Source organism: Apus apus, chromosome 2 (assembly GCF_020740795.1).
Source record: "Apus apus isolate bApuApu2 chromosome 2, bApuApu2.pri.cur, whole genome shotgun sequence".
Classification (NCBI taxonomy): Eukaryota; Metazoa; Chordata; class Aves; order Apodiformes; family Apodidae; genus Apus; species Apus apus.
In genome coordinates this window covers 144,713,167-144,739,432 of record NC_067283.1, presented here as the reverse complement: position 1 = coordinate 144,739,432, position 26,266 = coordinate 144,713,167, and the positions used below count along the sequence as shown (strand labels likewise).

General features: G+C 42.9%; 1 protein-coding gene across 10 annotated transcripts in view; it reads left to right on the top strand.

The window, feature by feature from the left end:
- The window catches only part of ZHX1 (zinc fingers and homeoboxes 1), a 29,346-nt gene extending 9,762 nt beyond the window's left edge, over positions 1-19,584 (top strand). Inside the window, exons 3-4 of one of the 10 annotated variants that reach the window (XR_007888580.1) lie at positions 8,961-12,338; positions 18,750-19,584. Coding sequence is in view for 1 of the 10 variants with exons in the window: in XM_051610221.1 (XP_051466181.1) it covers positions 9,175-11,799 (2,625 nt within the window). In the remaining 9 variants the exon portion in view is untranslated. Of the gene's footprint in view, positions 1-8,960 lie in introns of all 10 variants that reach the window. The other 9 variants (XR_007888579.1, XR_007888577.1, XR_007888576.1 and 6 more) reach the window with 9 other exon arrangements.
- Positions 19,585-26,266: the final 6,682 nt, after the last annotated feature.

Below are 26,266 nucleotides of genomic sequence, written 5' to 3'. Positions count from 1 at the left end.
GCAGCAGGAGGGTGGAGTCAGGTCACTGCCGCAAATAAAAATGCTTTGCTTTTTGCAAAGGTTAACTTGATACACTGTGATTTTTTTACTAGGTAAGTTGAGACCTGCAGGGAGAGCGTTTATGCAGCCGGCTTGGGTTGCCCTCCTTCCTGTTAGCCGTAAGATGAAACATCCCAAAATCCTGGGGACAAAAGTTATGGTAGAAGTGACTTATGGAAATAATCTAGACCAGCCTCCAGCTCAAAGCCAAATTAACTGTGAAGATAGATAGGGTTGTTCAGGGTCTTTCCAAGTTTCAGAAAACATCTAAGCATGGAAATTCCTTAAGAGTTTTCCAGCACATCTCCTCAACCTCTCCAGACAACTGGTTACAGTTCCTCTCAAGCACTGAGCTGCTGTTACACTGCTATCACCATGCCTCTAAATTGATGACCATCTGTAGCAGACCAAGAGACTGATGGTGTTGCAGTGAGAGACAGGGAAACCTCAGCGAGCTTGGCAGTCATCTCCTTGTCCTGGCACTAATTTAGTGCTGCACTGAGAATACTTGCACTTAGTGGCAATTACCACGTACCCTGAATATGGAGAGGGAAACTTCAGTGTTGTGTTTGTGCTGTGAAAGTGCTGCTGCGTGACCAGCATTGGTTGGATCAGGTCAGAGGATAATATCCTAAAGAACTTCTCTAAGATCAGCTGTGCTTGCAAGAATGAACATAACATTTTTCTGCTTCTCTCCAGTATGGAGGAGTCTGTCAGTAGGGACTAGGTGTATTCTTGTTTTTGTCTGTCTTTAATTTAGGTGATTCAGCTTAAAATTGTAAAGATGCTCTATGACACTGGAAGCATTCTGGAGCCACAGTAACAGCTTTTAAAATATCAGCTCCTAGGTCACATTCTTATTTCTGAAGTGGAGAAGCAAATCATGTGGCAAAGAAAATAAAGGACTTTTTATGCATTCTGCACTCCTTCTCAGAGTGAAGTGATAGCTGGAGGAGGCTTTGAGGAGGGCATGGGGTGGAAAGCAGGTGGGTCCAGGGCATGCAGAAGAGGTTTTGAGGAAACAGATGAATAAAAGCCCATGGTGGTTGAAGTGGTAGAGGAGGCTCTAAAGAGCAGTGGCAGCCTTGATAATGTGCCTTGAAAGCTTCACCTTGACATGTGCTAACCTAGGTCTGTGCAGTAGAAGTGTATTTTTTTCTTTGCCAGTGACACTCCAAGTCCTTGCTTTTTCCTCATTCATAAGTACTGGCTTACACAAATGCCGGGATTATACATTTATTTCAAATATTGTGGGATGCTTTGTTACTTAACTTACGGGTCAGTATTCTGGTGCAGCAGGTCTGCGTGTACATGTAGAGCATGCAGTGGTGCATGTTGTGTCACCTGGTGAGTCCATCATAAGTCCTTGTTTTCAGTTTCTTATGAAGGTTGAAATAAGAATTTCTCACACATTGTTTCTGTTTGAACGCTGCTTTTGTTCTCTGTTCATTGACCTTTGGGGGAACATTCAGCTGGTTCAAGAGCAAAATGAACAGGGTGAGGAGGGAAGCAAGGAGGGGAAGAGGGCAATCTCAGTGTAAAAGCTGTCTTATCTTTCTTTTCCTGAACAGCTCTGAGCCTCAGGGAGTTGACAAAGGAATTTGACATTTGGCAAGGATCAAGCCCTGAGGTCTGAGAAGTGCATTCTGATGTTTTAAAAAAAAAATAAAAATTAAAATGACAGAATTGTGAGTCATAATGTATCACCGCCTTTTTGTATCCAAGGGAGAATTTGCAGGATCTTTTATTACCTGCTCTTGATCGTGATTTTATGCCCATCATGCACCCTTGCAGGCTGCTTTAAACCGCTTTTATTAAATGGATTCTCCTCCTCCTTCATCTCTCTAGGTTATTATGTTAGCATGTAGAGACATAGTCTTTAAGCTGCTGCTGCTTCCTGTGCTCCTGCAAATGCCACCAGCCTAGCAGGAGTTGTAAAAGTGTTGGGAGCTGGTAAGCCCTGAGACCCAGTCCCACTCGTTTTAAGGGTAGAGAGCTTCTAAGGCTGTTATTTGCTGTTGAGAGGATCTCATTTTGCCAGGGTTACAAGCAAATATTAATGAAAGCAGAGAGCAGCTGATTGGAAATGTGGTTTCCAATGTGATGAGGGTGCATAGAGTGAGTTCTGATCAGTGGAGGAGGGGGAGAGGAGAGGAAGACAATCTGTGCTGAGCTGTGTCACCTCTAACAGCACGGGGTTTTCTGTACAGCATGAGGGATGATTAGAGTATGAGTCGAGCTATCTAGTGAAGGAGACCATCTGTAGGACTGCTGCTTTGGTGCCTGAAGAAGCTGAAAGGTGTCTGGGGACACCAACTCCAGGAAGTGAAAGGAAGGTCTTGTACTTAAGCCTGGGAAAATGAATGTCTCTAGAATTCATTTGGGAAAATAAAAGCAGATTCAAGTGAAAAGGAACATTTTGTGAAATCATGTCTCTGCCAGATTGTTTCATTTTAAAGAAGAAAATCCCAGGAGAAGAAGACCTTTTGTTTTGATGTTTTAAGGAGAAGCTTTTTGATGAGCAGTTTTCTAAATTAATCATTTTTTTTACTGTTCAATTTAATTTTTTTAAGCCAGTGAAAAATAGCCTGCAGACATGATCAGAGGGCTGCAGCACCTCTCCTGTGAAGACAGGCTGTGAGATTTGGGGCTGTTCAGCCTGGAGAAGAGAATGCTCCAGGGAGACCTTATACTGGCCTTCGAGTACCTGAAGGGGCTACAGGAAAGCTGGGGAAGGACTTTACAAGGGCTTGTAGTGATAGGATGAGGGATAACAGTTTGAAGCTGGAAGAGGGCAGATTTAGGTTAGATATTAAGAAGGAATTATTTAGTGTGAGGGTGGTGAGACACTGGTACAGGTTGCCCAGAGAAGCTGTGGATGCCCCATCCCTGTAAGTATTCAAGGGCAGGTTTGATGTGGTTTGGAGCAACCTGATCGGAAGGTGTCCTTGCCCATGCAGGGGTGTTGGAACTAGCTGATCTTGAAGGTCCCTTCCAATCTAAACCATTCTGTGTATCTAAGAAACATTTTGAGGGTTGAAGGAAATGTTTATTCAACCCAAAGCATTAAAATCTTTTCATGTCAATAATTTATTTCTTCCTACTCTTTTTTCCATATGTAACAGCACAGCAAGCAAAACAAAACAGAGCTGTAACTATGAAAAAAAAAAGTATCTCTAAGTCTGCTGCCATTTAGTTGGGTATGATAAGCATTTACATAAGTCCAGTTACTTTCGAGAATAATTATGCAGTGATGTCTGATATTAAAAGTACTGAAGGATCATAATTTGAATTGAATGCTTTAGAGGTCCAAAAGAAGGATTGGTCTATGTGAGGTGGAGCTGCCAAGGTGACTTGATCAGGTACAAAATCCATGCTTCTGTGACTGAGGAGCAGAGACATGTACCATACATGTTAAAGGCACTTCTTTGTCAGCGCACCTGTGACTGTTGAGAACTTGCCACGTTTTATCAGGAGCTTCTCTATGGTGAGACGTAAAAGCTGGTTATGGCTTTGTGTGTGAGAAGCAGTGGCATAACTGACTGTGCTCACTGTAGAGATACCTGGGGATATTTTGTAATAGAGAAAGATAATCTAGGTAATTTAGTGGTTGCATGTGGCCTGAAATTCTGAAGTTTCCTGTGATGAAACTTGCTCGTTGCCCATTAAAACCAGTGTGGGTAGGAGGTAACTGAGCAGGTCTAGTTGCACAGGCTCCTTTCAGCCTCCGCTGGCCTTTGTGTTGGCTCCCCAGGGCTCCAGCACAGGTCTGGTTTTGGCATATCCTGCAGCTCTGTGGGGTAGGCAGGATGGTAGCTTTTGGTATGTGCCTCCCTCATTACAAATAGTAATGCAGCAAGGATCCTAAGCATGCCCTTATCTTTGTAGCACATGTGAAGTCCTGCTGAATTTAGCTTGACAGGTTTTTCTCCCATGTTGAATTAGAAGCAGATGTTGTTTAAAAATGAGAATGAAATGAGAACCTTGCAAGGTTTAGAGATATGGCTTTATTTTGGAGATACAAGGAGTAATGCCCTCTGAACTTTGCAACTAATGAATGACTGAAGAAAATGGCACTATAAAGCAAAGTAATTCACCCTTCTCACTGAGAGGCAGCACAGATCAGAGCAGGTCAGCCTACACTGAGCTCTGAGCAGGATAGTTTTTGACATGGACACATCTATTCTGAAGAAATTGTATTATTTCTTAGGTGCCTAAACAAAGGATTGAGAATTGCATATTGTCATGGGTTAGTCAGACACTCTCAGGAGAAGACAAAACAACTTTATCTGTGTTGAGAGAGGTCCTAGACAATTGGTAATCTAGGTGATTTTAAAGGTGAGAGCAGTTTCTATTGATTCATCTTCACCTGAGCCACCCTGTTGAGATCACACTATACAGGTTTGGATTCTTTGTTGACATGCTTTTCCTGCACCCTGGCTGTGGAAGTGTCTTACAGCAAGCAGGGAGAAATGCCTTTTCATAAAGCATACAACCTGAACACATAGAAAAGACTTGGTGTAAACTTGTTTCTTTTCTTGGTGCATCAGCTACTGCTGTCTGGGGGAGGAAAGGAAGAGGTGGTTAAAAGAATTGTGATAGAAAGAGGTTCTTTGATGTGTGTCTTCTGCTGTCAACCCTTTGTCGTTTCCTCCAATCAAAGGGGCAGAAGGTTTCTGTGTGCATTTAGAAAATATTTCTGTAAGCCTTTATCCGCATCTGCTATAGAGACAACTTCAAATGTTGAAATCCACTCTGAAATAAATCTGCCTTAATATAATTATTAGTGAATTTGGGTGATTAACTGTTTATGCTCTGTATCTGAAGTGCTGTCCTGAGCAATTGCCTGCTCAGAGATCAAGTACAAGATCCTGGACTTCCAGAAAAGTATGCCTGCACTTTTTTATGTTCCTACATGTTCTTGGGCTGGTTTTGCTAGGAATGTCAATTGTATGGAAATCTGACGTAAAATTACAGAAGGGGATTGCAGTGATGAATGTCTTCAGAGACGAAGAATGCAACTAATGGGAAGTTTTTCTCCAGATTCTTTAATTGAAAAATGCTGTTTTTGACATAAACACTTGGAATATTTAATTACAAACAAAGCTGCATGCTATCATGTCAATATTAACAGGAAGGAGTAAAAATACAGTCCAGAAAAAAAAATTGAAAAGATTAACCAATGTTAAGTCATGTGTTTGACCCTAAAGTACATAAGGAACAAGATGAAGGTGTCTTTGAACCATGATCTTCAGGAATTCATGGAGAATGGGGAGAGGTTTTGGCAGACCTGAAGCAAGCAAACATAGGACTTAGTCTTAAATGAGGGAGAGGTATGAGCAGAGGAGGAGAATCCATAGGGAATCACAGATTGGTTAGTGGGATCTTCGTTGCCAGGACACTAAAGGTAGAATCTCCCAAAAATTGGTCTGTAAGAACCTAGAGGATTGTAAAATGGTTCACAAAAAAGTGTGTGTGTCAAAACCCGACTATGTCAGGCCAATCTGATTCCATTTTTTGCTGGAGTAATTCGCCTACTGGAAGGGAATGTTGCAGACTTTACTGGAAAGACACGGCAAGGTCCCACATGGAATTCCTGTAAACACAGGAGAGGTGTTTTAGAGGACCTGAAGTACCAGGGTGATGTCTAACTGGCTTGATAAACTCCTCAGGTGTGAGTTTTCATAATGTTCTGGTAGACTTAGAGAACATGTCAAGCAGGGTGTTACAGTTGGAATAATCCCATGACCACCGAGGAGACGAGAATGGAGGTTTCTGTAAAATCTGTAGAGGAAAGAAGGCTGGGATGGGTTGCAAGCATCTCTCTTTGTTGAGATTGTAGTGAATGCTGTTGTAGGTCTTCATAGCCCTGAATTAAGCAGGGTTGTGAAGTCACAAGAGCCTTTAAAAGATGATTAAGGGGAGTGGAACATCTCCCTTATGAGGAAAGGCTGAGGGAGCTGGGTCTCTTTAGTTTGGAGAAAAGGAGACTGAGGGGTGACCTCATCAATGTTTACAAATACGTAAAGGGTGAGTGTCAAGAAGATGGAGTTAAGCTTTTTTCAGTGATGACCAGTGATAGGACAAGGAGTAATGGATACAAATTGGAGCATAGGAGGTTTAAGGTGAATATCAGAAAAAAAATTTTTACTGTGAGAGTGACAGAGCACTGGAACAGGCTGCCCAGAGAGGTTGTGGAGTCTCCTTCACTGGAGACATTCAAAACCCACCTGGACGCCTTCCTGTGTGATGTACTCTAGGTGACCCTGCTCTGCGGGGGGGGGGGTTGGACTAGATGATCTTTCGAGGTCCCTTCCAACCCCTATGATTCTATGATTCTAACCAGTCTCCTGTAGTGTAGTCAGAAGAGTGTAGATGCAGCTTCCTTTTTCTAAGACCTGCTTGCATCAAAGAGTGGTGTTGCTCTGCTGGTGAACAGTGGAGGGGTAGGATAGTCTGCATGTGCATGGTGAGCAAAACTGACCCACAGCAAGCAGCTGTGCTGCAGAAGTTTAGCTAAAAGGCTGCAAGTGATGGAATTGCAGGTGGACCTGTGGGCTTACAGGCAATGAGAGCACTATTGTGTCAGTGAGGGACTGGAAGAGAACCCTTCTTGATTTGTTGGAAGGCTTTCCCATTTCATTCATTATCTCCAGCTTTATCTGGAGCATGCTTGAATGCTGCACATCAGGTCAAACATTGGTATCCTTTGGGCTTGGTGCTGTCCCGGAGTGGGACTCTCCACAAGGCCACTAAGGCTGCCCTGTGTATAGATGCTAAGTGCTGTGCTAGGGAAGAGGCCCTGCAAAGCACTGCAGTCCCTTCTGAAACTGCAGCCTCAGTCAGCAGAACTAGCTGTTCAGTAACTTTTGAAAATGGGCATTTCTGGCATTTCTGAAATTTTACTCAAGATTGCAGAAAGATTAGGTAATACCACCCAGCTCTTCCCCAAGAGCATTGCTCAACACTGAGTCTTGGCAGTTGTCTTTCTTTTGTCAAGAGCTCTCCAGCCCTGCAGAGAAGCAGTACAGTTAATAAGGCTCTACCTCTCGTCCATCAGGACGACGAGAGAGATGGATCCATTTAGGTTGGCTTCATGGTTCTCTTGCTGCAAAGGTAAATGAGATGGCCTGCAATTCATACTTTGTTCATACATTAAAATAAATATTTTTTACACTTCTGTGCAGTTGTACAAACTTTCAGCATTAACTTGTGGAAGAAGGGTGTCTTTCAACTCCAGGACTATTAAATAACTGTCATCCTGGAATGATGATTAGCCAAGATTTATTGAGCATTGTCACTGTCCTTAATGCCATATAACCACATCCTTGGCATAAAAAAACCTATCGTGTCAGGCTGTGCACTTGGGATGTATGCTCAGAAGTAGTGCAGAAGGTGGCTGTTAATGACATTTGGTGAGGATTTTTATGTCAAAGTGAGGTTGAGGCACACAGTTTCAAAACCAGCTTATGGAGCCCCACTGGGTGGCAGCTATGGATGAGCACTTTTGTATTTGGCCTAAATTAAAAAGTGAAGCCAAGAATTCTTTATTTTCCTTCCCATCCACAACCTCTGCCCACCTATAACCAAAAAAGAAAGAATGATCTTATCATACAGTGAAAGAGATTGTTTCTTTTCCCCTTCCCATCTCTTGTAACTGCCTTTCTTCCTTTTACACTGTTCTTTTTCCTTTAAGATTTTGTCATCAGCAGAGCTGGCCTGCTGTTTTTAACCTGTTACATGCTGTTCTCTTTCTAAACTACCTGAAAAAGCTACTGAGTGTTGCCCTTGAACTTGAGCATGCCCCCACTTTGGGAATTAAGTGATGTTCCACTGTCTAAAAATGGATGTACCTTTGGGTTTTTTGGTATGAGAAATCAGTGTCTGATTTTATTTCAAGAAGAAAACTGTTACAGAACCTCTGCAGAAGTTTGTGCATAATTTCCAACAGGCTAGTCATGGTCCCTGTGGGATAAAATTCACTCCAGTCTACGCTACTGAAGATTGTTTCTGCTCTGAATTTATGTAGGCCTCAACTTTATTTTGTGGTACTTCATTTTTTTTTAGAAATGGCCAGGGAATTCTCAGCAGAGAGTACGTAATTGGCTTCTGCTTGCTGTGTCAGTCTTTAATGCCTTTTCTCTCTGGTACAATTCCCACAATCAGTCATGTCCCTGTTAATGCATAGAGGCATGAAAACGGATTTCAGTTAATTGCCATGTACTAGCAATCAGCTTTTATTGGTTTGGGATTGGTCTTCAATGTGAGAATGACATTTGGGGAGCTAGGAAGAAAGGATAGTAATCTTTTGTCTGTCAAAGCGCCTGAAAAAGGCATTGTTTTGCCTGTTTTCAGACTTGGGAGAAAGGCCTTGCACATGCTCATGCTCACATACATCATGCAATAGAAAAACATTCTAGGCCTGCCTTTTCTGGGACCCTTCACAACCTCTGACATGAAAAACATGGCAGTCAGTAGTGGAGCTGTCATACTGAGGTCGAGCTTGTGATAGGAAGGACTTGAGCCCACAGGGCAGTCAGGAGAAGCTGTCATAGTTTAGGCAAAGCAGTTCAAAGACAAGACTGCAAGAATTACATAGGACAACTGATCTCAGCATTGTGCCAATAAAAAGGCTTCTAAAGAAAGGAAAACAGAAAGTTACCTGGTTTACACCTTTCTGTGTTTTGTCTCTCACTGCATTGTCCTGAACTAAAACAATTTTCAACCTGTAACAAGTGAATTGGATTTTGCCTTTCTTAACTTAGCTTTGAGCACCTCTTCTTGGAATGGGTGTGCTGATTTCAGGGGGTGAGCTGTGGCAGAGTGAACCTCAAAGGACTGAATTATCTCAAGTCATAATACATAGTGGAATAGAAGTTCTTCTTTCTATTGAACTGATTTCTCTCTCTTCTTTGCTACAGGTGTTGGATGTGGACTTTAAAACAGTGTGTCTCAACATCTCATCCTCAACTATCTATCTTTAATCTGATTGCACTACAAAAGAAAAGCTGCTAATGGGATAAATGTTGAGGCTTTACAAGAACTGACTTGAAGCACCGAAAGCCATTACCATTATTAATCAAGAAGAGCTTGGAGCTAAGTCTGTATCTGACCAATCATTTTCACGTGACAGGCATGGCAAGTAAACGAAAATCAACCACACCGTGCATGGTCTTAGCCAACGAGCAGGATCCGGATCTAGAAATGGTATCAGACTTGGAGGAAGGACCACCTGCACTGGCACCAGCAGATAACCCTGCAGCTGAGAGTGTAACAAGTGATGAGGATGTTCATGAGTGTGTGGATTCAGACAATCAGAAAAATGCAAATAAAGTAGAAGGTGGCTACGAGTGTAAATACTGTAGTTTTCAAACTCCAGATCTCAATCTGTTTACTTTCCATGTGGATTCAGAACATCCCAACGTAGTCCTAAATTCATCCTATGTTTGCGTAGAGTGCAATTTCCTTACCAAAAGATACGATGCTCTCTCCGAACATAATTTGAAGTACCACCCTGGAGAGGAGAATTTTAAATTGACCATGGTGAAACGTAATAATCAGACAATCTTTGAACAAACAGTAAACGACCTCACTTTTGATGGGAGTTTTGTTAGAGAAGAAAACGCTGAACAGGCCGACTCTTCTGAGGTCCCCTCATCAGGGATCTCCATTAGCAAAACTCCGATTATGAAAATGATGAAAAACAAAGCCGAGACGAAACGTATTGCTGTTTTCCACAACGTAGTTGATGACATTCCTGGTGAAGAAAAGGGAACTGAAAACGAGCCAAACTCTGAGGAAGTAGTAGAAAACCCACCACCGGCAGTTTCCGAGTCGAAAGCGAGCCATGGGGTGGTTGGCAGTGCAGCAGATGTGGCCAGTGCGGTCGTGACTCCAGCACCGGTGCTCCAGCCCGGGGTGGCACAGGTTATAACAGCTGTTACAGCTCCACAGAACTCTAACCTGATTCCCAAAGTCCTGGTACCTGTAAACAGCATTCCAGCCTATAATACTGCTTTGGATAACAATCCTCTTTTGCTTAACACCTACAACAAATTCCCATATCCGACCATGTCGGAAATCACTGTTCTTTCCACTCAAGCAAAGTACACAGAGGAACAGATTAAAATATGGTTTTCTGCCCAGCGTCTGAAACACGGGGTGAGCTGGACACCAGAGGAAGTGGAGGAAGCAAGGAGGAAACAATTTAATGGCACAGTGCATACTGTGCCACAGACAATTACCGTTATTCCGGCACACATTTCCGCCGCTAGCAATGGTTTACCTTCCATTTTACAGACATGCCAAATAGTTGGTCAGCCAGGACTTGTTCTCACTCAAGTGGCAGGTGCAAACACATTACCAGTAACAGCCCCGATAGCATTGACTGTGGCAGGAGTCCCAAACCAAACACAGTTACAGAAGACTCAGATTCACACTGCTCAGCCTAGTGCAGAAACCAAACAAGTAGCTGCCGTCCCAGCCCCTCAGCCTATCAAAAATGAATCCACACTGATGAATCCCGACTCCTTTGGCATCCGAGCAAAAAAAACTAAAGAACAGCTGGCAGAATTGAAAGTCAGCTACCTTAAAAATCAGTTTCCTCAAGATTCAGAAATTGTTAGACTTATGAAAATAACAGGCCTCACAAAAGGAGAGATCAAAAAGTGGTTCAGCGATACACGCTACAATCAGAGGAACTCAAAGAATAATCATGGGATTCATCTCAACAGTGATTCATGTGCCACCATTGTTATTGATTCAAGTGATGAAATGAATGAGTCCCCAACGGGAGTCACTCCACAGAGCAAGTCATCATGGAGCGGTTTTCCTGATTTCACCCCACAGAAATTCAAAGAGAAGACTGCTGAACAGCTGCAAGTCCTCCAAGCAAGTTTTCTGAATAACCCTGTCCTTACTGATGAAGAGATGAATAGGTTAAGAGCCCAAACCAAACTGACCAGGAGAGAGATTGATGCCTGGTTTGCAGAAAGAAGGAAATCAAATGTCTTAAAGGAAGAGGGAGCTGACTTGAATGAGAGCAATGCTGGCAGCTCAAAAGAAGAGGCTGGAGAAACATCTGTGGGAGATGGAGCCCCAGGAGCAAAATCAGGGTGTTCCACTTCAAGCAAAATAGGCAAAAAATCCCCAGAGCAGTTGCATATGCTTAAAAGTTCCTTTGTCCGTACTCAGTGGCCATCTCCACAAGAGTACAACAAGCTGGCAGAAGAAACCGGGCTCCCAAGATCAGAAATTGTGAGCTGGTTTGGAGATACCCGCTATGCCTGGAAAAATGGTGGATTGAAGTGGTATTATTATTACCAGAGTGCCAGTGCAAACAGTCTGAATGGCCAAGGCTTCTCAAGGAAAAGAGGGAGAGGAAGACCAAAAGGGAGAGGAAGAGGGAGGCCTCGGGGGAGGCCTCGGGGAAGCAAGAGGTTAAATTGTTGGGACAGAGGTGTGTCCGTCATAAAATTCAAAACTGGAACAGCAATCCTGAAGGACTACTATATGAAGCACAAATTCCTTAATGAGCAAGACCTTGATGAACTGGTAGCCAAATCTCACATGGGATATGAGCAGGTCAGAGAGTGGTTTGCAGAAAGGCAGAGGAGATTAGAACTTGGAATAGAGCTGTTTGATGAGAACGAGGAGGAAGACGAAATGCTGGAAGAACAGGAAGATGAGGAAGAAACGGATGATAGTGATACTTGGGAACCTCCCCGACATGTTAAGCGTAAACTTTCAAAATCAGATTGACATGCAGTTTGGGATTTGGGGGCCAAAAACCTGTGAACTAGGTTTGATGTTACGGTGAAGAGCCAAATGATTTTTCATGGCCTTCAGTTTAGCAAGCACCTGGTTAGCATCTTCCTTCTGCCTAAAAGAACGTGGGCAAGATGCTACCTGTGCAGGCAACAACTATTTGCTTTCTTGCTACAAGAGATGGACGTCCTCAGGCCTAGTCTAGTACATGAGTTTATAAATCAGATCCAGTTCAGCTCCTCCGCTTCCACATTACCAATGGGAAGGTTCATGTTTGTCATTCACGTGACTGCTTCTCAATAATTAATTGCCTTATGTTGTTTAATTCCAAAAACAACCACAGACACGTTTTTTCGTTGATGTAGGAGAACGTTGCCTGTTCATGAAGGAGGAAAATACAGAAACCTAAGATGTCTCTTTTGCAAACATCGCTTCACCTCAAAGGTTTCAAGGCCTGGGTTTATTTCTTAAAGAAAGTGTTCAAAACACAAAGAGAAGGGGAAAGTGTGACAAAGGAATCAATGACCCTAGGGGTGAGGTTTGCTTGGTTTAAGAAAATGAGCTGATATTGTCACCTTTTGCCTAGCTTCAGAGCGTTTTGGGTTTACAGAACTCATGCTGGAATGTTCCTTGTTGACACCTGGGCTAACCGAAGGAGTCTAATGCTAGAAGATGCTTTTTGTTACATTTAATCAGTGTATCCTACATCACTTTAATTTAAATGCCTGACAAACTTGATGCAGTTGATAGCAATGTTTGGTTTTAGCTTGTGCATTCTTTCCTTTGGTAAGAAATGGTAAGAAGAGTATGTCTATTTCTACCTAAAATGAAACATTTCTTGAGATCTTACACTGAATTTAAAGGTAAACACAAGGCAGGAACTGCCTAAAAGAGTTGGTGTGGGGTGTGTGAGAACACACAGATACAGAGACCAAAAGTGTCTTGGGGTGCTAGTAAGAAGTGTTTTCATGTACATTGTGGCAATGACAGGATGTTTAATTTTCCAACAAAATGAAGTTATGTGGCTTTTAGATGCTTACGAATGATAAACACACTAGTGTTTAATTGTTCTTCAGCAATAGCTCAGTTGGATGATTTGTGTGCAAGTTTAACTGAAGTTGATCCTAATGGATTGAGCTCTCACCACTGTGGGGATTGTGCTTAGGGCCATGGGGTGAATGCACTTACTTCTAGAGGCTGTTTGATCTGTCTGAACTGAACTCCAGAAACAGTTTGATCTGATAAAAAACTTCGACATCTTGAATAAATGTCTTTAAAACAGAGAAGAAGAAGAAAAAAAAAGCCATTTAAGACATTGAAATAATAGTAGAGTTTGAATTAGGAACTTTTAAAAAAATGGGTGAAATTCATGGTAGTTAGGTTAGGCAGATGTCTGGCATTTAGAGAACTGGTGCTCCTCCAAGGAAGAGTAATTTGTGTTCTTGCTATTGTCGGTGTGCGTTTTTTAGGGATAAGTTACTTTTAATTTAGATGTCAAAGTGTGATGATGAATTGGTTCTGCTGTTGCCAGCACTGTCTGCTTTTATGTTGGCACTAATGGAAAGGATGCTAGCAATCTCATTTTGCACATGGGTCAGATTCTTCTCTGTAGGCTTCTGCATCTGATGACCAATGAGAGGCAGATTAGTGTAGAGAAAATGTGTCCTTGTGTTTCCACATTTCTGAGAACCTCGTCTGGAATTACTCTTTCTTCTAGGATAATTTAAAAAAAAAACAAGAAAGTAATTTCAGATGTGATTTTCTGAAGCAGAGGAGTCAATGTGAGATTTGTTTTTCATACCTGCTTGGGACTGAAACCCAGGTCAAAGCGCGAAAGGGAGTAACATCTGACAAAAAAAAAATACTGGTAACTCAGTTTCCTCTCTGGGCACTTGTATCTGTCCTTCTGCTCCCAGGTTGAAGAGGCTGCCTGAGCTACAGGAGGATAATGTGTATGAAAGCCATTTACCAGAGTGAGCTCTTCTGACTATTTGAGATTGCTGGGAAGGAAAAGGCAATGGCTTTTGGTATGTGACACGAATTGGCTGATGAAGCTGGTATCTGGCTTACAAGACTCCAGTTGGCGAGGCACAGAGTGGCCACCAGTGCTAGAGAGGACTAGCCAAGAATCACTCAGTTTAACTTTGGGGTGGGGGAGAAGCAAAATTGCGTTGTCAGCCTATATCATTGGAGTGATTGTGGCTCTGGATGTGAGGTGCTGAGAGAGAGATCAGGGTCTGGCCTTATCAGCACTGACTGCTGCGTGTGGTTGGGAGGTATTCTTGTTTGGTTGGTATCTGTATGGATGAGGCTCTTGTAGATGTCAGCAGATACAAGAAAGACTCATGTTAGCTTCAAGCTCCACTGGGAATAAAAGGTCAAAAATCAGTGCTTGCTGGGTGGGAAAGGACAAGGCTAGTAGGGAAAGAGATGCTATTTTTAAGTTTCCAAAAATATTTAAGCACATCTTTAAAATCCTTGGGAATATGCCTCTAGCAAGAAAAATCTGGAGTTGCCTTAATCCTTAAGGTTGACCCAGAATTACATTTTTACATTAAAAAAAAACCAACAAACACAAACAAAAAAAAAAAAACACCTAAGCAACCTGTCCAAATAAAGATCTCCAATTTTTGTTAGCAGAGACTGCATTTAAGTTAGCATTAAATCCAACCTTCTTTAAAAGATGGGAAAAAATAAAGACCTAAGTTAATTATATGATTAAACTGGGAAATTTTCCATTTTGGCAGTGTTACGTTAAATAACACTCAGCTACAATGGTAGGCCTTAGCACATGTGGCCTGAAAAACACAGGAAGAGGAAATACATTGTTTATCAGACTAAATATAGTTGGATTGGATGTCTTCTTTCAGTAAAATGCTCAGAGATGATGGCAGATGTATACTGGGCCAGATTGTGGATTCTTGTAAATATTCCAGTTCCATGTGATTATATTAGTATTTTCAGCCCATTGAGGAACATAATCTCTTTGCAGAATATAAAATGGAAATTAAATTGTGTGCTGTGAGCCAGCCAATGGGAGATGCAGAGTACCCACATTTCCTTTGGGCTACCCTAGCCTTGTAAGCCTTCCAGGTTTGCCAAGAATAGGAAGAACTTGGGTGGGTTCAGCCTGAAGACAGCAGTTGTGTACGTTATTGCTCATAGTCTGTCTCTTAACTTCTGTTTGAACAGAATCCATTAATTACCAGTTTATTTCATGTTTACAGCATGTATGTATTTGCACTGCATGCTGGGAGAGAGGGAAGCTCCTTCCAGAGACCTCCCTCATCAGGACTGACAGGACAAGCATTGGAAAGAGCTGTCAGCATGTTGGTCTCCTATTCCTGTGAATTGTGGCCATGATTGGTGGGAACTCAAAGCTGCTGGTAACAGTGGTTTAGTTCACATTTGTCTCAGCCAACCTCAGACTGCTGTGCTCCTTAACTAGGTGTACCGGGCACACTCTATGTAGTCACAGAGAGAAACAGAAATCGCCTGGTGGGCAGAGAGGATAGAGCATGACACCTCCTTCTATCAGTTACATACAGGAAACTTCCTGAACTTAATCACATCAGCAAGTGTCTTAATTTATGATGAATCTGAGCATCCCTCTGCTCATCAGAGGAGTGTCCCTGCACCCTCTTGTAGCTGGTGCGCACTCGCAGGATGTTTTGGAAGCCAATTGGACTTAGTTGTGTTGACAGTGGGGAGGGAAGTAGCCTGTGGTGTGTTTTCTGTATTTCTGTGGAGCTTCACCTCTTAGGTCTGAGCTAGTTATGAGCCAGGCTTCAGTGTTTTTCACTTACAGTGGAGATCAAGAAACTCTGATCTTGCTCAGATCTTACCTCAAGGTAGCTGGTTTGTTCTTAGTCTTTATTGGGAGCATCCTTTCAGAATTCAGCTGTGAGCACCACTTCCTTTAGTGCTAAGGTAGAGCTTTTCTCTTCATCTGCAGTTTCTGCCAGGAGTACCTGATCTGATGATGCTAGTTACTGCTGTCTATGGAATTAATCTGAAGAGAGAATAAAGATCCTGTGCCAGAATGGAGAGAGAGAACGGCTAAAAGAAAGCAAGCAGTGCCACAGCCGGGTGAGGCATTCACCAGGACTTTGTCATGCTGCTTCGTGGCATGGTACAGTTTTGCTTCTAAGTACAGTGAAGGAGTACAGTTTCATCTTAAACTGTGCTGTCTTCCCAGGATCAATCTGTCAATGACCCTAAGGTTAGTGTTGTAAAAAGAATGTCAGACATATTCCTCCCTGGAGATTTGAATGAACTAAAAGATTGCTGGCTTGTAAGAAGTGGAAAGAAGGGAAAATGCAGAAGCTTCAAGGCTCTTGACTTTTGCTTGCCCTGCAGAATTCCTTTACCCAAAGTTAATAAGCAGAACAAGTTTTACTCTTGCCGTTTTGACAGATACAAATATTGCTCATTTTACCACACAGAAATTTGTTTTGTTTTGAAAGCAAAGGAGAAGGAAGGTACCTAGTACCTCATCATTAGAATTCAGTGGATTATCGCTAATACACTATAGTAAATGAGGCCATTCCCTATTTTAACCTTGTCCAGTACCATTTTAAAACTGTTTTTTTAATGACATTATATGCAATATGGTCTGGCTGTAACTTTGATTATTGGGAAGGAAACTCCTGCAGTGTCCTCACATGACATGAAATAATTTTTCTAATGCATTACTTGCTGACTTTGGCCAAAAGCCTCTTTTCTTCCTGCTGGCCAAGGAGCTCTTGAGGCAGACAAATGCACTCTCTTCTCCTCTACAGAGCAGAGGAAGCATTTCAGAGCCCATACAAAGTGATTCATGGCCTTTTGCAGTCCACATAGGCCAGAAAGCCCAAAGATGCAGACATTCTCTTCCTCCCCTGTTTCCCTCTGAAACAAGAGCACAGCAGTAACTCTGACAAGTAGTCTCTGGCTGCTGAGTAACCAAGCTGTATTTGAAGGTGGGTAGCATTTTCCCTTTTGCACTTAATGGAGTACTGTGTATTCAGGCTGGATATCAGTATTTGCTTCTGTAAATATGACAGCATTGATTCGCATCCTCCACCTGAGTCCCCTATCTGTCTATATTAATATCTCCCAAGGAGAGAAGATAATCTTTAAGCTTCTGTAATATTAAATATCTTTGCCCTAAGCTGAGTGCACAAAAATAGAGTGCAATGAAATATAGCTTCTTTCTTTGATTTAATTTATTTTTTCTTGAAAAGTAATTTTGTCTGCATTCAGTAGTAATGAAAAGATACTGTCAATGATCAGAGAGCAGTAGAACTGTTGAGAGTTGTTCATAATGCCTGGGATGATTGTGTAAACGAAGAATCAGGAAGGGCTGGCAGAGGGCTCAGTTCACTGCACTGAACAGTGCTGGGTTACACCTGTATTCTCCATCCAGGATAAGTAGATGGACCAAGTAGCATGACAGAAACTTACCAGGTCAAGTTACTTGATGTTTGGTGATGTATTCAAATTCTGTAGGAAAAGAAGTTGTAACAGAAAGTGAAAAACCCCCTCAATAGCTACTTATACACACTCAACAGCTCACATTTCGGAATCATTTTCCCACTTCTAAAAAGGGAGAGTTTGAAGCACAGGTGGGTTACAGCCAGTGTTTTCAAGTTTAATGGTCTAAGCTTGGGGGGGTTTTTCTCCTTCTGCAGTGTAGAGTATTTGCACTTTTTCAGTAGATACGGTCATTGCAAAAACTTACACAACATTGTAAAATGTCAAGTGGTAACTGAGGATCCTGTAGCACTTTTCATAAATTAAGGTGAGATTTGTCTGATTGCATGTTGATGTCTGCATTTGAGCAGGACACTGTAGCTAGTCAGTATACATAATGAATGTGAGCCAGCTCATCCGACATGCCTGGAGTTGGTCAGATGAACTGCACCCTAATCTCCACTGACTGCTGCACGTGGCTTGCAGGTGGACACTGCAGACACCTGAAATACGGTGAGATGGGTCTTGCCTGGGAGCCTGCTGGCTGGACTGCAGCACTGATCTTGGAGTTGTGGTTAGCAATGGTACTTATCTCTGCTTCTGACTTAACACTTGTTGGAAAGTGTAAGGCCCTTTGGGTTTTCGTGGTGGGGTTTTTTTCCTATTTTTTTTTCTTTTATTCTAGAGCAGATAGCACTACAATGGTGGTTAAAGTAACTGATCTTTCATTATAATACTGTGGCATAAAGATGATTTGGGGTTTCTCAAGTGTTCTAGCGATAAGGTTGCTGTATGAACATTGGACCATGTGTGATTTAGAATGTGTTAAGACACTTATTTGTGTCCCAGTTGATGAAAGTATTTCCTTATGCTTGTTCAATACTAGATACCTATCATGAAACTTTCCATAAAGAATCTGCTAGAGTGACAGAAGATTCGAGTCTTCATCTGTGATACGAAACAATCAACCACAAGAGCTCCATTATGATTTCAAAATGTTCCCACCGCCTCCAGTTCCAGCTTACAAAAGTGTTTCCCATTTTGCATAGCTGGCTCTCTGCATGTATGCTTACAGTCTGTACAGAAATGCACTAAAATGAGTTGCCCTACCTGGGAAGGCTTTATATTGTATAGAAAATGTGGCACTAGGTACTGCTCTTCATGTGCACAGGAGAGTTAACAGGTGTCGATCTCGTTTACAGAAATGATGGCGCTTTGCAATTTTCTATAATATATTGCAATATATTTAAATGTCCTGTTTGACATGTGAAATGAAATTTAAGTTAATGCATTGTTATGTATTTGAAGTATGAGGAAGATGATTCACTAACGACCAGCAAGCAAGGTTTTTAGAAGGTGTCCAGTATGTAGCCGTCTGTGTGGTTTGTCTAGTGTATGTGATGTTAAAAGGAAGCAACAATACTGTCACTGTTTGGAATGAAGAGTTTCTTTGGAATGATGCAATAGCTTACAGTGTCTTTCCTTTGTAGCTGCCCAGTGTGGTGAAGGGGAAGCAATTCTTGAAAAAGTTCAAGATAACTGGTTAACTGTGAATGGGCCTAATCTTTCGTGAAACCAAGAAAATTTTTGGACACACACAGGACTTGAATACTCAAAAGGATTGGAACTTAGTGTTGTGCCAAAGTTAAACTACTGCAGTTGGCAAAAGTTCTGCACTGTAAATAGAAGACTGATTAAAAGACAGCTTGTAAAAAAAAAATAATTGAATTTTAATACAGTCAGTTTTTATTCTGATACATGGAAACATTCTGGTTTAGACCTTTTTTGAAGAGGCTTCGGTGACCACTAGATTTTGTCCTCTTATATTTTGTTTGGCCTAATACTATATGTTCTAGTAAGATGGGCTTTATTGCCTGTGTTCTTTGATATGTGATTAAGCTTATAGCTTTGAGTGACCAAACATTTTACAGAGTAAAAGTTCTTAGAAACAGTATAATGTAACTGATATTTCTGTGTCTTATTTATCAGGCTCTGCACAAACTTGGAAAGTTGTGCTGGACTTGTACAACTCATATATGGGAACACAGCATACTTCTGGATATTACAAACCTAGCCTTTGTGGCAGTATGGATCTTGTCTTTGGATTTATTTTTGTTATTTTTTTGAGGCAAAGAGACAAATGGATGCTGCTGTAAAGTATTTGTAACATTGCCATTATTGCTTTCTGTAGCAATTACTGCTTTTGCTTCATCAGATAAAGAAAATAAATCAGAGATAGAAAAATCCTAAAAGATGCTGGTAGAGGAAAGGATCACGTGGCAACTTCTGAAAATAAACTTTGTACCAAAAATTTGAAAACACAAATAGTGGAATAAATGTCTCCTTACTGAGTGTGTGTGGTTTTAAGAGGTGATATGGAAACCAGGAACTGTGTATGTATGAAAATGTTCACAAACCAGATCATCTCAAATGTCTTTCTTCCTGTTGCACAAAACTGAATTTCACTGGTTCCTCAGATGCGTTGAATTTGGAGAGCGGGCTTGGCTCAGCAGCCAGCGTGAGGTCAGCTTCATGTGTGAGCCAGTGCATCTGCTTGTTGCTGAGCTGTCCTGCTGTGTCAGCAGGCCAGGGACATTCATATGGTTTTTCTCATTAAGGCAGATGCTCTTTATTACCACACTTAAAATATTTGAGGTGGGAAGACTAGAGGTGAGTAGGAACCACCTCTCCACTAAAGCCCTTGTCAGTTGGACATCACGCTTTGTGGCTTCTTTTAACATGTGCCTTTTCCTCTGAGAAGGAGGGTCTGAGGTGAGTGGTTTCTGTTGAGCTCTGGCGTGTGGTCACTCAGAAGCTCCCTGCAGAGGTGGTGCTGCTGCCTTGCATCAGCACAACTTGTCGCTCCCATCTGCTTCAATTGAAGCTTGAGACCTGGTCCTCCCAGCATTGTGCCTATAGACCCCACCTGAGAAACAGATGTTTAAGGTGATAGAATCGTTCCTGTGCTGTAGCTTATGTCACTCCTGAAAAATTGCATCCCTAGCTGAAGCAGTGAGCTGTGCACAGGCCTGGAGATGAGTGCTAGTAGTCAGTAGAGCTTTGTGTTCGGCCAAATAGTTTCACTCAGTTTGCTGAAAAAAGGGGGGGTGGGAAGAGAATGTTTATTCAAGAATCCATCAGTTAATGTGGGGTTATGAAAAGCCCTAGATTATGCACACAGCCACCTTTTTTTAAACAGTTACCTTTTTTGTTTACAGTGTTATCAGTGATTCCAAAATGCTGCAATTCAGCTGGTATTTTCACAGGAGACCAGCTGGCCTTGTGGGTTGTTTCCCCTCTCCCAGCCTCCTCTTCCCAGCCCCTTCAATCTTCCATTTGTTTTCATAACAATACTGTTAACTACTATTTTTAAGAATTTTAAATACCAAGCGACTCTCTGCACTGCCTTATTTTTCTTATGCCAAAAAAGTCCCCTCTAGAATGATACTAAATTGCTCCCTGTGGGCTTGGTGTTCCTTTGAAACACTGCTGCTGGTGGTCTTTGGTCTGTCAGATGGTGTTTTCCAACATTTTTAGTTGTTAAATGGCTTTTTGCACTTCAGATACTGTAAAATTAAATATTTTAATACCTTTATATGTTACTACTGCAATAACATCGAATTATTAGAGTTGTGACTAATTTATCTCCCATGTGTGATTCTTTACAGGCTCAGTGCTGAGCTGATGTTCATTACCTTAAAATATTTATTGGGTAGAAGAAAGAGAAGAGAAAAAGGGAATTAAATTTTGTGTCGTGCCTAGTTGATTTGTGTCTTTGGGTGAAAATAAAGGTCAGTATTGGCAATAATCCTCCTCTTAGTGATCTTTAGTTTTCCTAAATGAAAGCCAAATAGGAAAAAAACCCATCATTGCTGTGAATCCTGTCTTAAGGGACTAACATGGAAGAGGGCCCACAAAACAGCCTCTACCAGTGACATGTTCTGAACTGAAGGAGATTTACAAGGAACACTGCAATTGAAACTGCTCTCAGTCCTGCAGTTTCATTCCAGCTGCTGGCCAGAGCTTCCTGGCGAAGTCCAGCTGCAAGGATTGCTGTGCCTTGCACCCTGGCACCCACAAAGTGCAGAAACTGAGATCCGTGGGAGCCCTGTGATGGAAGTGGCTCATCATTTTTCTTTTTGACACCACAAAGTTAAAAGCTGCACCGCTGACATATGTTTTATGGTGTTGTTTGCTCTAAATTAATTTCACTTGCAATGATTTGGGGAAGAGAGAAATTGTGGACAAAGTCCATTCTTGATTTCTGTGTTTCATTTGCGTTGCTTCATTGAGCAGGGCTTTTCCCTTGCTTCACCCCAAGTTTTCTGCAGGCACTGAGACTTGCACAAGGCAAATCACAGAAACACCGAGGCTGGAAAAGACCTTTAGGATCATCAAGTCCAGCCTATGGCCAACACCACCACATCAGCTAGACCATGGCACTAAGTGCCATATCCACCCTTTCCTTGAACACATCCAGGGACAGTGCCTCCACCACTTCCCTAGGAAGTCCATTCCAATGTCTTATCACCCTCTCTGTGAGGAGGTACTTCCTAATATCCAACTTAAACCTCCCCTGGTGCAGCTTCAGGCTGCACCCTTTCATCCTGCACTTTGTCTTGTTGAATTTCATGCCATTGGCCTCGGCCCATTGACCCAGCCTGTCCAGGTTCCCCTGCAGCTTCTTCCTACCCTCTGGCAGATCAACACTTCCCCCCAGCTTGGTGTCATCTGCAAACTTACTGAGGGTGGACTCAATCCTCACATCCAGATTGTCAATAAAGATGTTGAATAGGACTGGGCCTAGTACTGATATGAAGCAACTGAAGCTAATTTTAATGGCAGTTTCCACTGGCCTTTTCCAGCAGTGCAAAAGCTGCATGGGAAACAAGGCAGTGGAGAATCAACAAACTGGTTGTTTCCCTTGCGGAGGCAGCCTCCCCTTCCAGCCTCTACATTGGAAAGGAGAGCAGGACTGGAAAAGCCCACGAGTTCTGAAGGTCACTCAAGGGCAGTCACAAAGCCCCGAGTATGTTTCTTCAATGTAGTCCACTTTTTCTAATTCTTTAGATGTGTTTCTCTTTGTTCCTGCAAGATAGCAGTATTGTAGGAAGTCAGTTCAGTTTAATGGATGTTATTACAGTGGAAGTTTACAGCAGCTGAGGCTGCTTGAATAGTATCATAGAGCAGTTGCTACCAATGCTACATAGTCCTGCCCAGTCTGAACACTTGACAGTAGTAAAGTTTTAACCTAGAGAGGTACTGAATCCGCTGTGGTCTCCACAGCCTGGTTTCATCATGAGTAACAGTTAAGCAACAAGCATAACTGTGGCCAGAAGAAGTTAATGAGTTTTCAGACAAACTGATAAAACTGAAAAAGGGCAGAGAAAGAGGCATACAGACTTCCCTCTGCCTGACACTGACTCTGTTGGGGCTTTTCCCAGTTAAAGCAGTAGAGGGGAGATGCCACCCTTCACAGCAGTGCCTTCTGCACCAAGCTTGTATCCACAGACCATCAAGCTACAGCCTCAGTGCTCACAGTACATGGCTGAGAGAAGCGGTTCAGACACACAACTCCCACCAGTACAGCCTGGGACAGGAAGGTCACTGCTTTAGGATTCTCTCAGGCACCTCATTCACCTTCTTTCTTTCCACAAAGCTTTTTTCTTCTCTTCAACAGCATTCTGGTCAAACCCAAGGGTGTGCTCATTCTGTTCATCTTTTATCTTACAAGACAGAAAATAGCTGCAAAACCCATTAATAGCTGAACGCATCTGTGTGTAGTGCACCCTTTTGGCAATAACAAGTTTATTGGGTTTTGTGAGGCCTGAGGGGAAGGATTACCTAGTTAATATGGCTTGCCAGAGGTTTGAAATGTTGCACTGTCTCTAGGTAGAACAGGCAAATGAACCATTTTTTTGTGAGATGTTTCTTACTTGTCCTAAGTACCCCTAAAATGTTTATGGTTTCTGCTCCCAATAAACAATTCTTACTCTGATTTCCGTGATGCACCACCCCTCACCTCCCCACTCAGTTCTGTTGAGACCTAGTAGAACTGTGGGATGGCTTGGTAATTTTCAAAGAAGGCAGATTCCATGGTTTTACTCCTCTGAGAGATGGGAAAGCTAAAGGAGATTCCCTGCCTACTGGGCTCAGCAGGTGGTTGGAGCAGTGCTGCTGCTCTGGCTGTCTCCACCTCCCCAGCCAACTCTTCCTGCCTGGTTTCTTGCCTGATGCTGTTCTGCTCAGCTGCTGGCCTCTGCACTCTCAGGTTAATACTGCCTTGGTTTCAGTTTACTCTCCTTTCATAGTGCTCAACAGTGCTGGAGCATTTTCCCTCCTTAGGAGTAAGGAGCCATTTTAGCTCCTGCATTTGCCTTTGCTCAGCCTAGTTTTACCTGCCTCAAGGACAGATCTACATTTAGCAAATGTAGCTTCTTCTTGGTCACAATGGACTGAACTGGTTTCTCGGCTGTCTTGAGATGGATGGATGTTCATCTCAATTCTACCAGCACTTCTTTAAAGACCTATTGAGTTCAAGATCAGCATTCTTTTTCCAAAATTTGTGTCAGTGGCTCCTGGGAGCTTTGGCTCAGTCTTTTGCTGCCCTCAGTGTGACAATTTACTATTAAAGGAGAATTGCTCTTAAGCTTTGCAGCTGCATCTCAGACCATCATAATAAGATTTACTAGAGCTTGCCTGAGCTTGTCAGAGCATTAACTGCAGTTTTGTTTGCAGTAGTGATAAAACTCTGTATGCCCCTAGTCACGAAATGTTTTTTGTATTACCCTCCCACCTCAGTCATAGGCAATATCATCTTATGTGTAACATGATGCACAAAGGGTGAAAGATGATCTCTGCTGTAAAGAACTCCCAATCTGAATAGAAGGCAAGAGTCAGCAAATACAGAGCTGCTCCTCTTTTCATGGACATGTTTAGGGAAGGGCCTATGTTATGACTGTCAAAAAGAAAACTAATCTTCCTTCAAGGTATGAATATTTCACAATGTCTGGAATAATCCACTTAACAATTCAGGAGCCACCCATCCTTTGAGGAGTGCTGCCTGTGGGCCTTACTGCCCTCTTCACTGCAAGCAGCTCTCTTGCTTTGAGGAGGGAACTAGTCTCTCTTTTGCTTTCTTCCAAGGGCAGATCCTTTCCAGCATATTTTATTAAAGCTATAAACCATGTAAGAGCTGCATTATTCCTCAGCCAGCGCGTGTGGGTAGTGCCTACCAAGATAGGGCCCCAGTTGCCGACTGAGGTTTCTTGTTTCTCCTGTGTGTGCTTGACGGTCTCTGAAACCTCTGTGGTGTGTGTTCTCCTGGCACTAGAGTGGCCAGGCTGTGGCGAGGACCCATGGAGGCTATACCAATACAAATAATAATAACTTTAAGTAATTAAAGAAACACTGGGGGAGAATTCTTCTGCATTAATTTTGCCTCAGAGTAGACTGGGAAGCAGGGAGAAGCAGGGTTGTTGGGATCTCGACGAGCTCCGTCTGTCACACTGTGTTTTCTTTTCCTGGCCAGAAAGCTCCAGCAGTAGGGCAGCGTGACAAATTCCTGCCTATCACTCAAGTTGTCTTCGCTGCCCAGGCTCTCCCTGGCTCACCCTGCCTGCAGGATGAAGCAGGCCAGCCTGCTCCCTGTGCACCAGGGCTGGAGCTGGGTCACAGCACCTCCCTGCCAGCCAGCCCAGACGTGCTCCTGTGAACAGCTACAAAAGCTTTGCTGATGAGCAGGAACTCGCTCAGCGGCCACAACTTGCTGGAGCCCATTTGTTGTATTGGTCTGATGTTCCTGTGCTGAGCCGGTGGCTCAGGCTGGCGGTGGAATAAGACTTTGGCTGCCTTTACGAAGAGATCCATCTACGGCTGCTTTGTATCCCTGAAGCTGCCCACACAGAGCAGCTGCAGCAGCGCAGGCTCTTGTGTGTCTCTGAGGCCCTCTCAGAGGCTGCCTCTTCCAGGGAGGATGTGTTCTCCTGCCTGAAGCCAAGGCTTTACAGCACCACGGCACATCGTGCCTTGCAAACTCAGGCAAACAGCTTTACTTAAGTACAGCGGGAATTTGTATTCTGGCAGCTACCCTGATGACTCGGGTCTTGGGGGAGAAATTGAGCAAATCTCTGGTGCTGACAAGGCACAACAATTTCCTAAAGCTGCTTTTTTTGTATTTTTATAACTAAGGCACAAGGAACCTTTTAAATGTTGGTAGGGGGAGACCCAAGCAAGGAAGAAAGAGGCAAGGAAAGGAGAGAGGCGATATTGTGCCCGTGACGTGGGTCTGAAGCCACAGTTGGCTGCTGGGCCCCCTGGGTGGTGCTGGGGAAGAGCTGGTGTCCTATCACTGCTTTACCAGACAAAGGCATTGCAACACAGAGCCTTTGCAGGCCACAGTTGGGATCCTCAGAGGCAGTGATGGCTGAAACCCCCAGCCCTGGAGGACTCTGCAATCCAAGCTGGCAGCCAACAGGCTGCTCTGGGATTTGCCCCTGGGAGTGCCTTGCTCTTTGTGTTTTACTTTGAGCTGGGGCCACATTTCACTTTGATTACTCATGTTTTTTGGTTTTTATTCTTTTATTTATTATTATTTGCTCTTACTGATTTTGCTGGATTTTTTGTGCTTTGCTTATTAGGCTGGTGTGTTGCAGCATGACCAGCAGGCCTGGAGGAGTGGGACAGGAACACCCCTGTCCAGTGGATGTGAGAAATGTAACTGGTCAGACACTGGTGCTAACCTCTGCAGCCTGACTCCTGTGCACTCTGCCTCTGTCCTGCAGCAGCTCATCACACTGCTCTGCGGGCAGGAGGAAGCCAGATGGTTTTAGTGTGTACGTACAAGCAGCTCTGACTCTGCTTGCCTACCCTGACACTTGTAACAAAAAGACTGAACAAAAAGGCTGAAGCATGCCAAGCAGCCTCCTGATTCTGAAGGGCTGGATTGCTAAGCAGCAAGTTTAAAAGCAAAAGAAACCTCAATCTTTTGCTTTTTTTTTTATTGCCA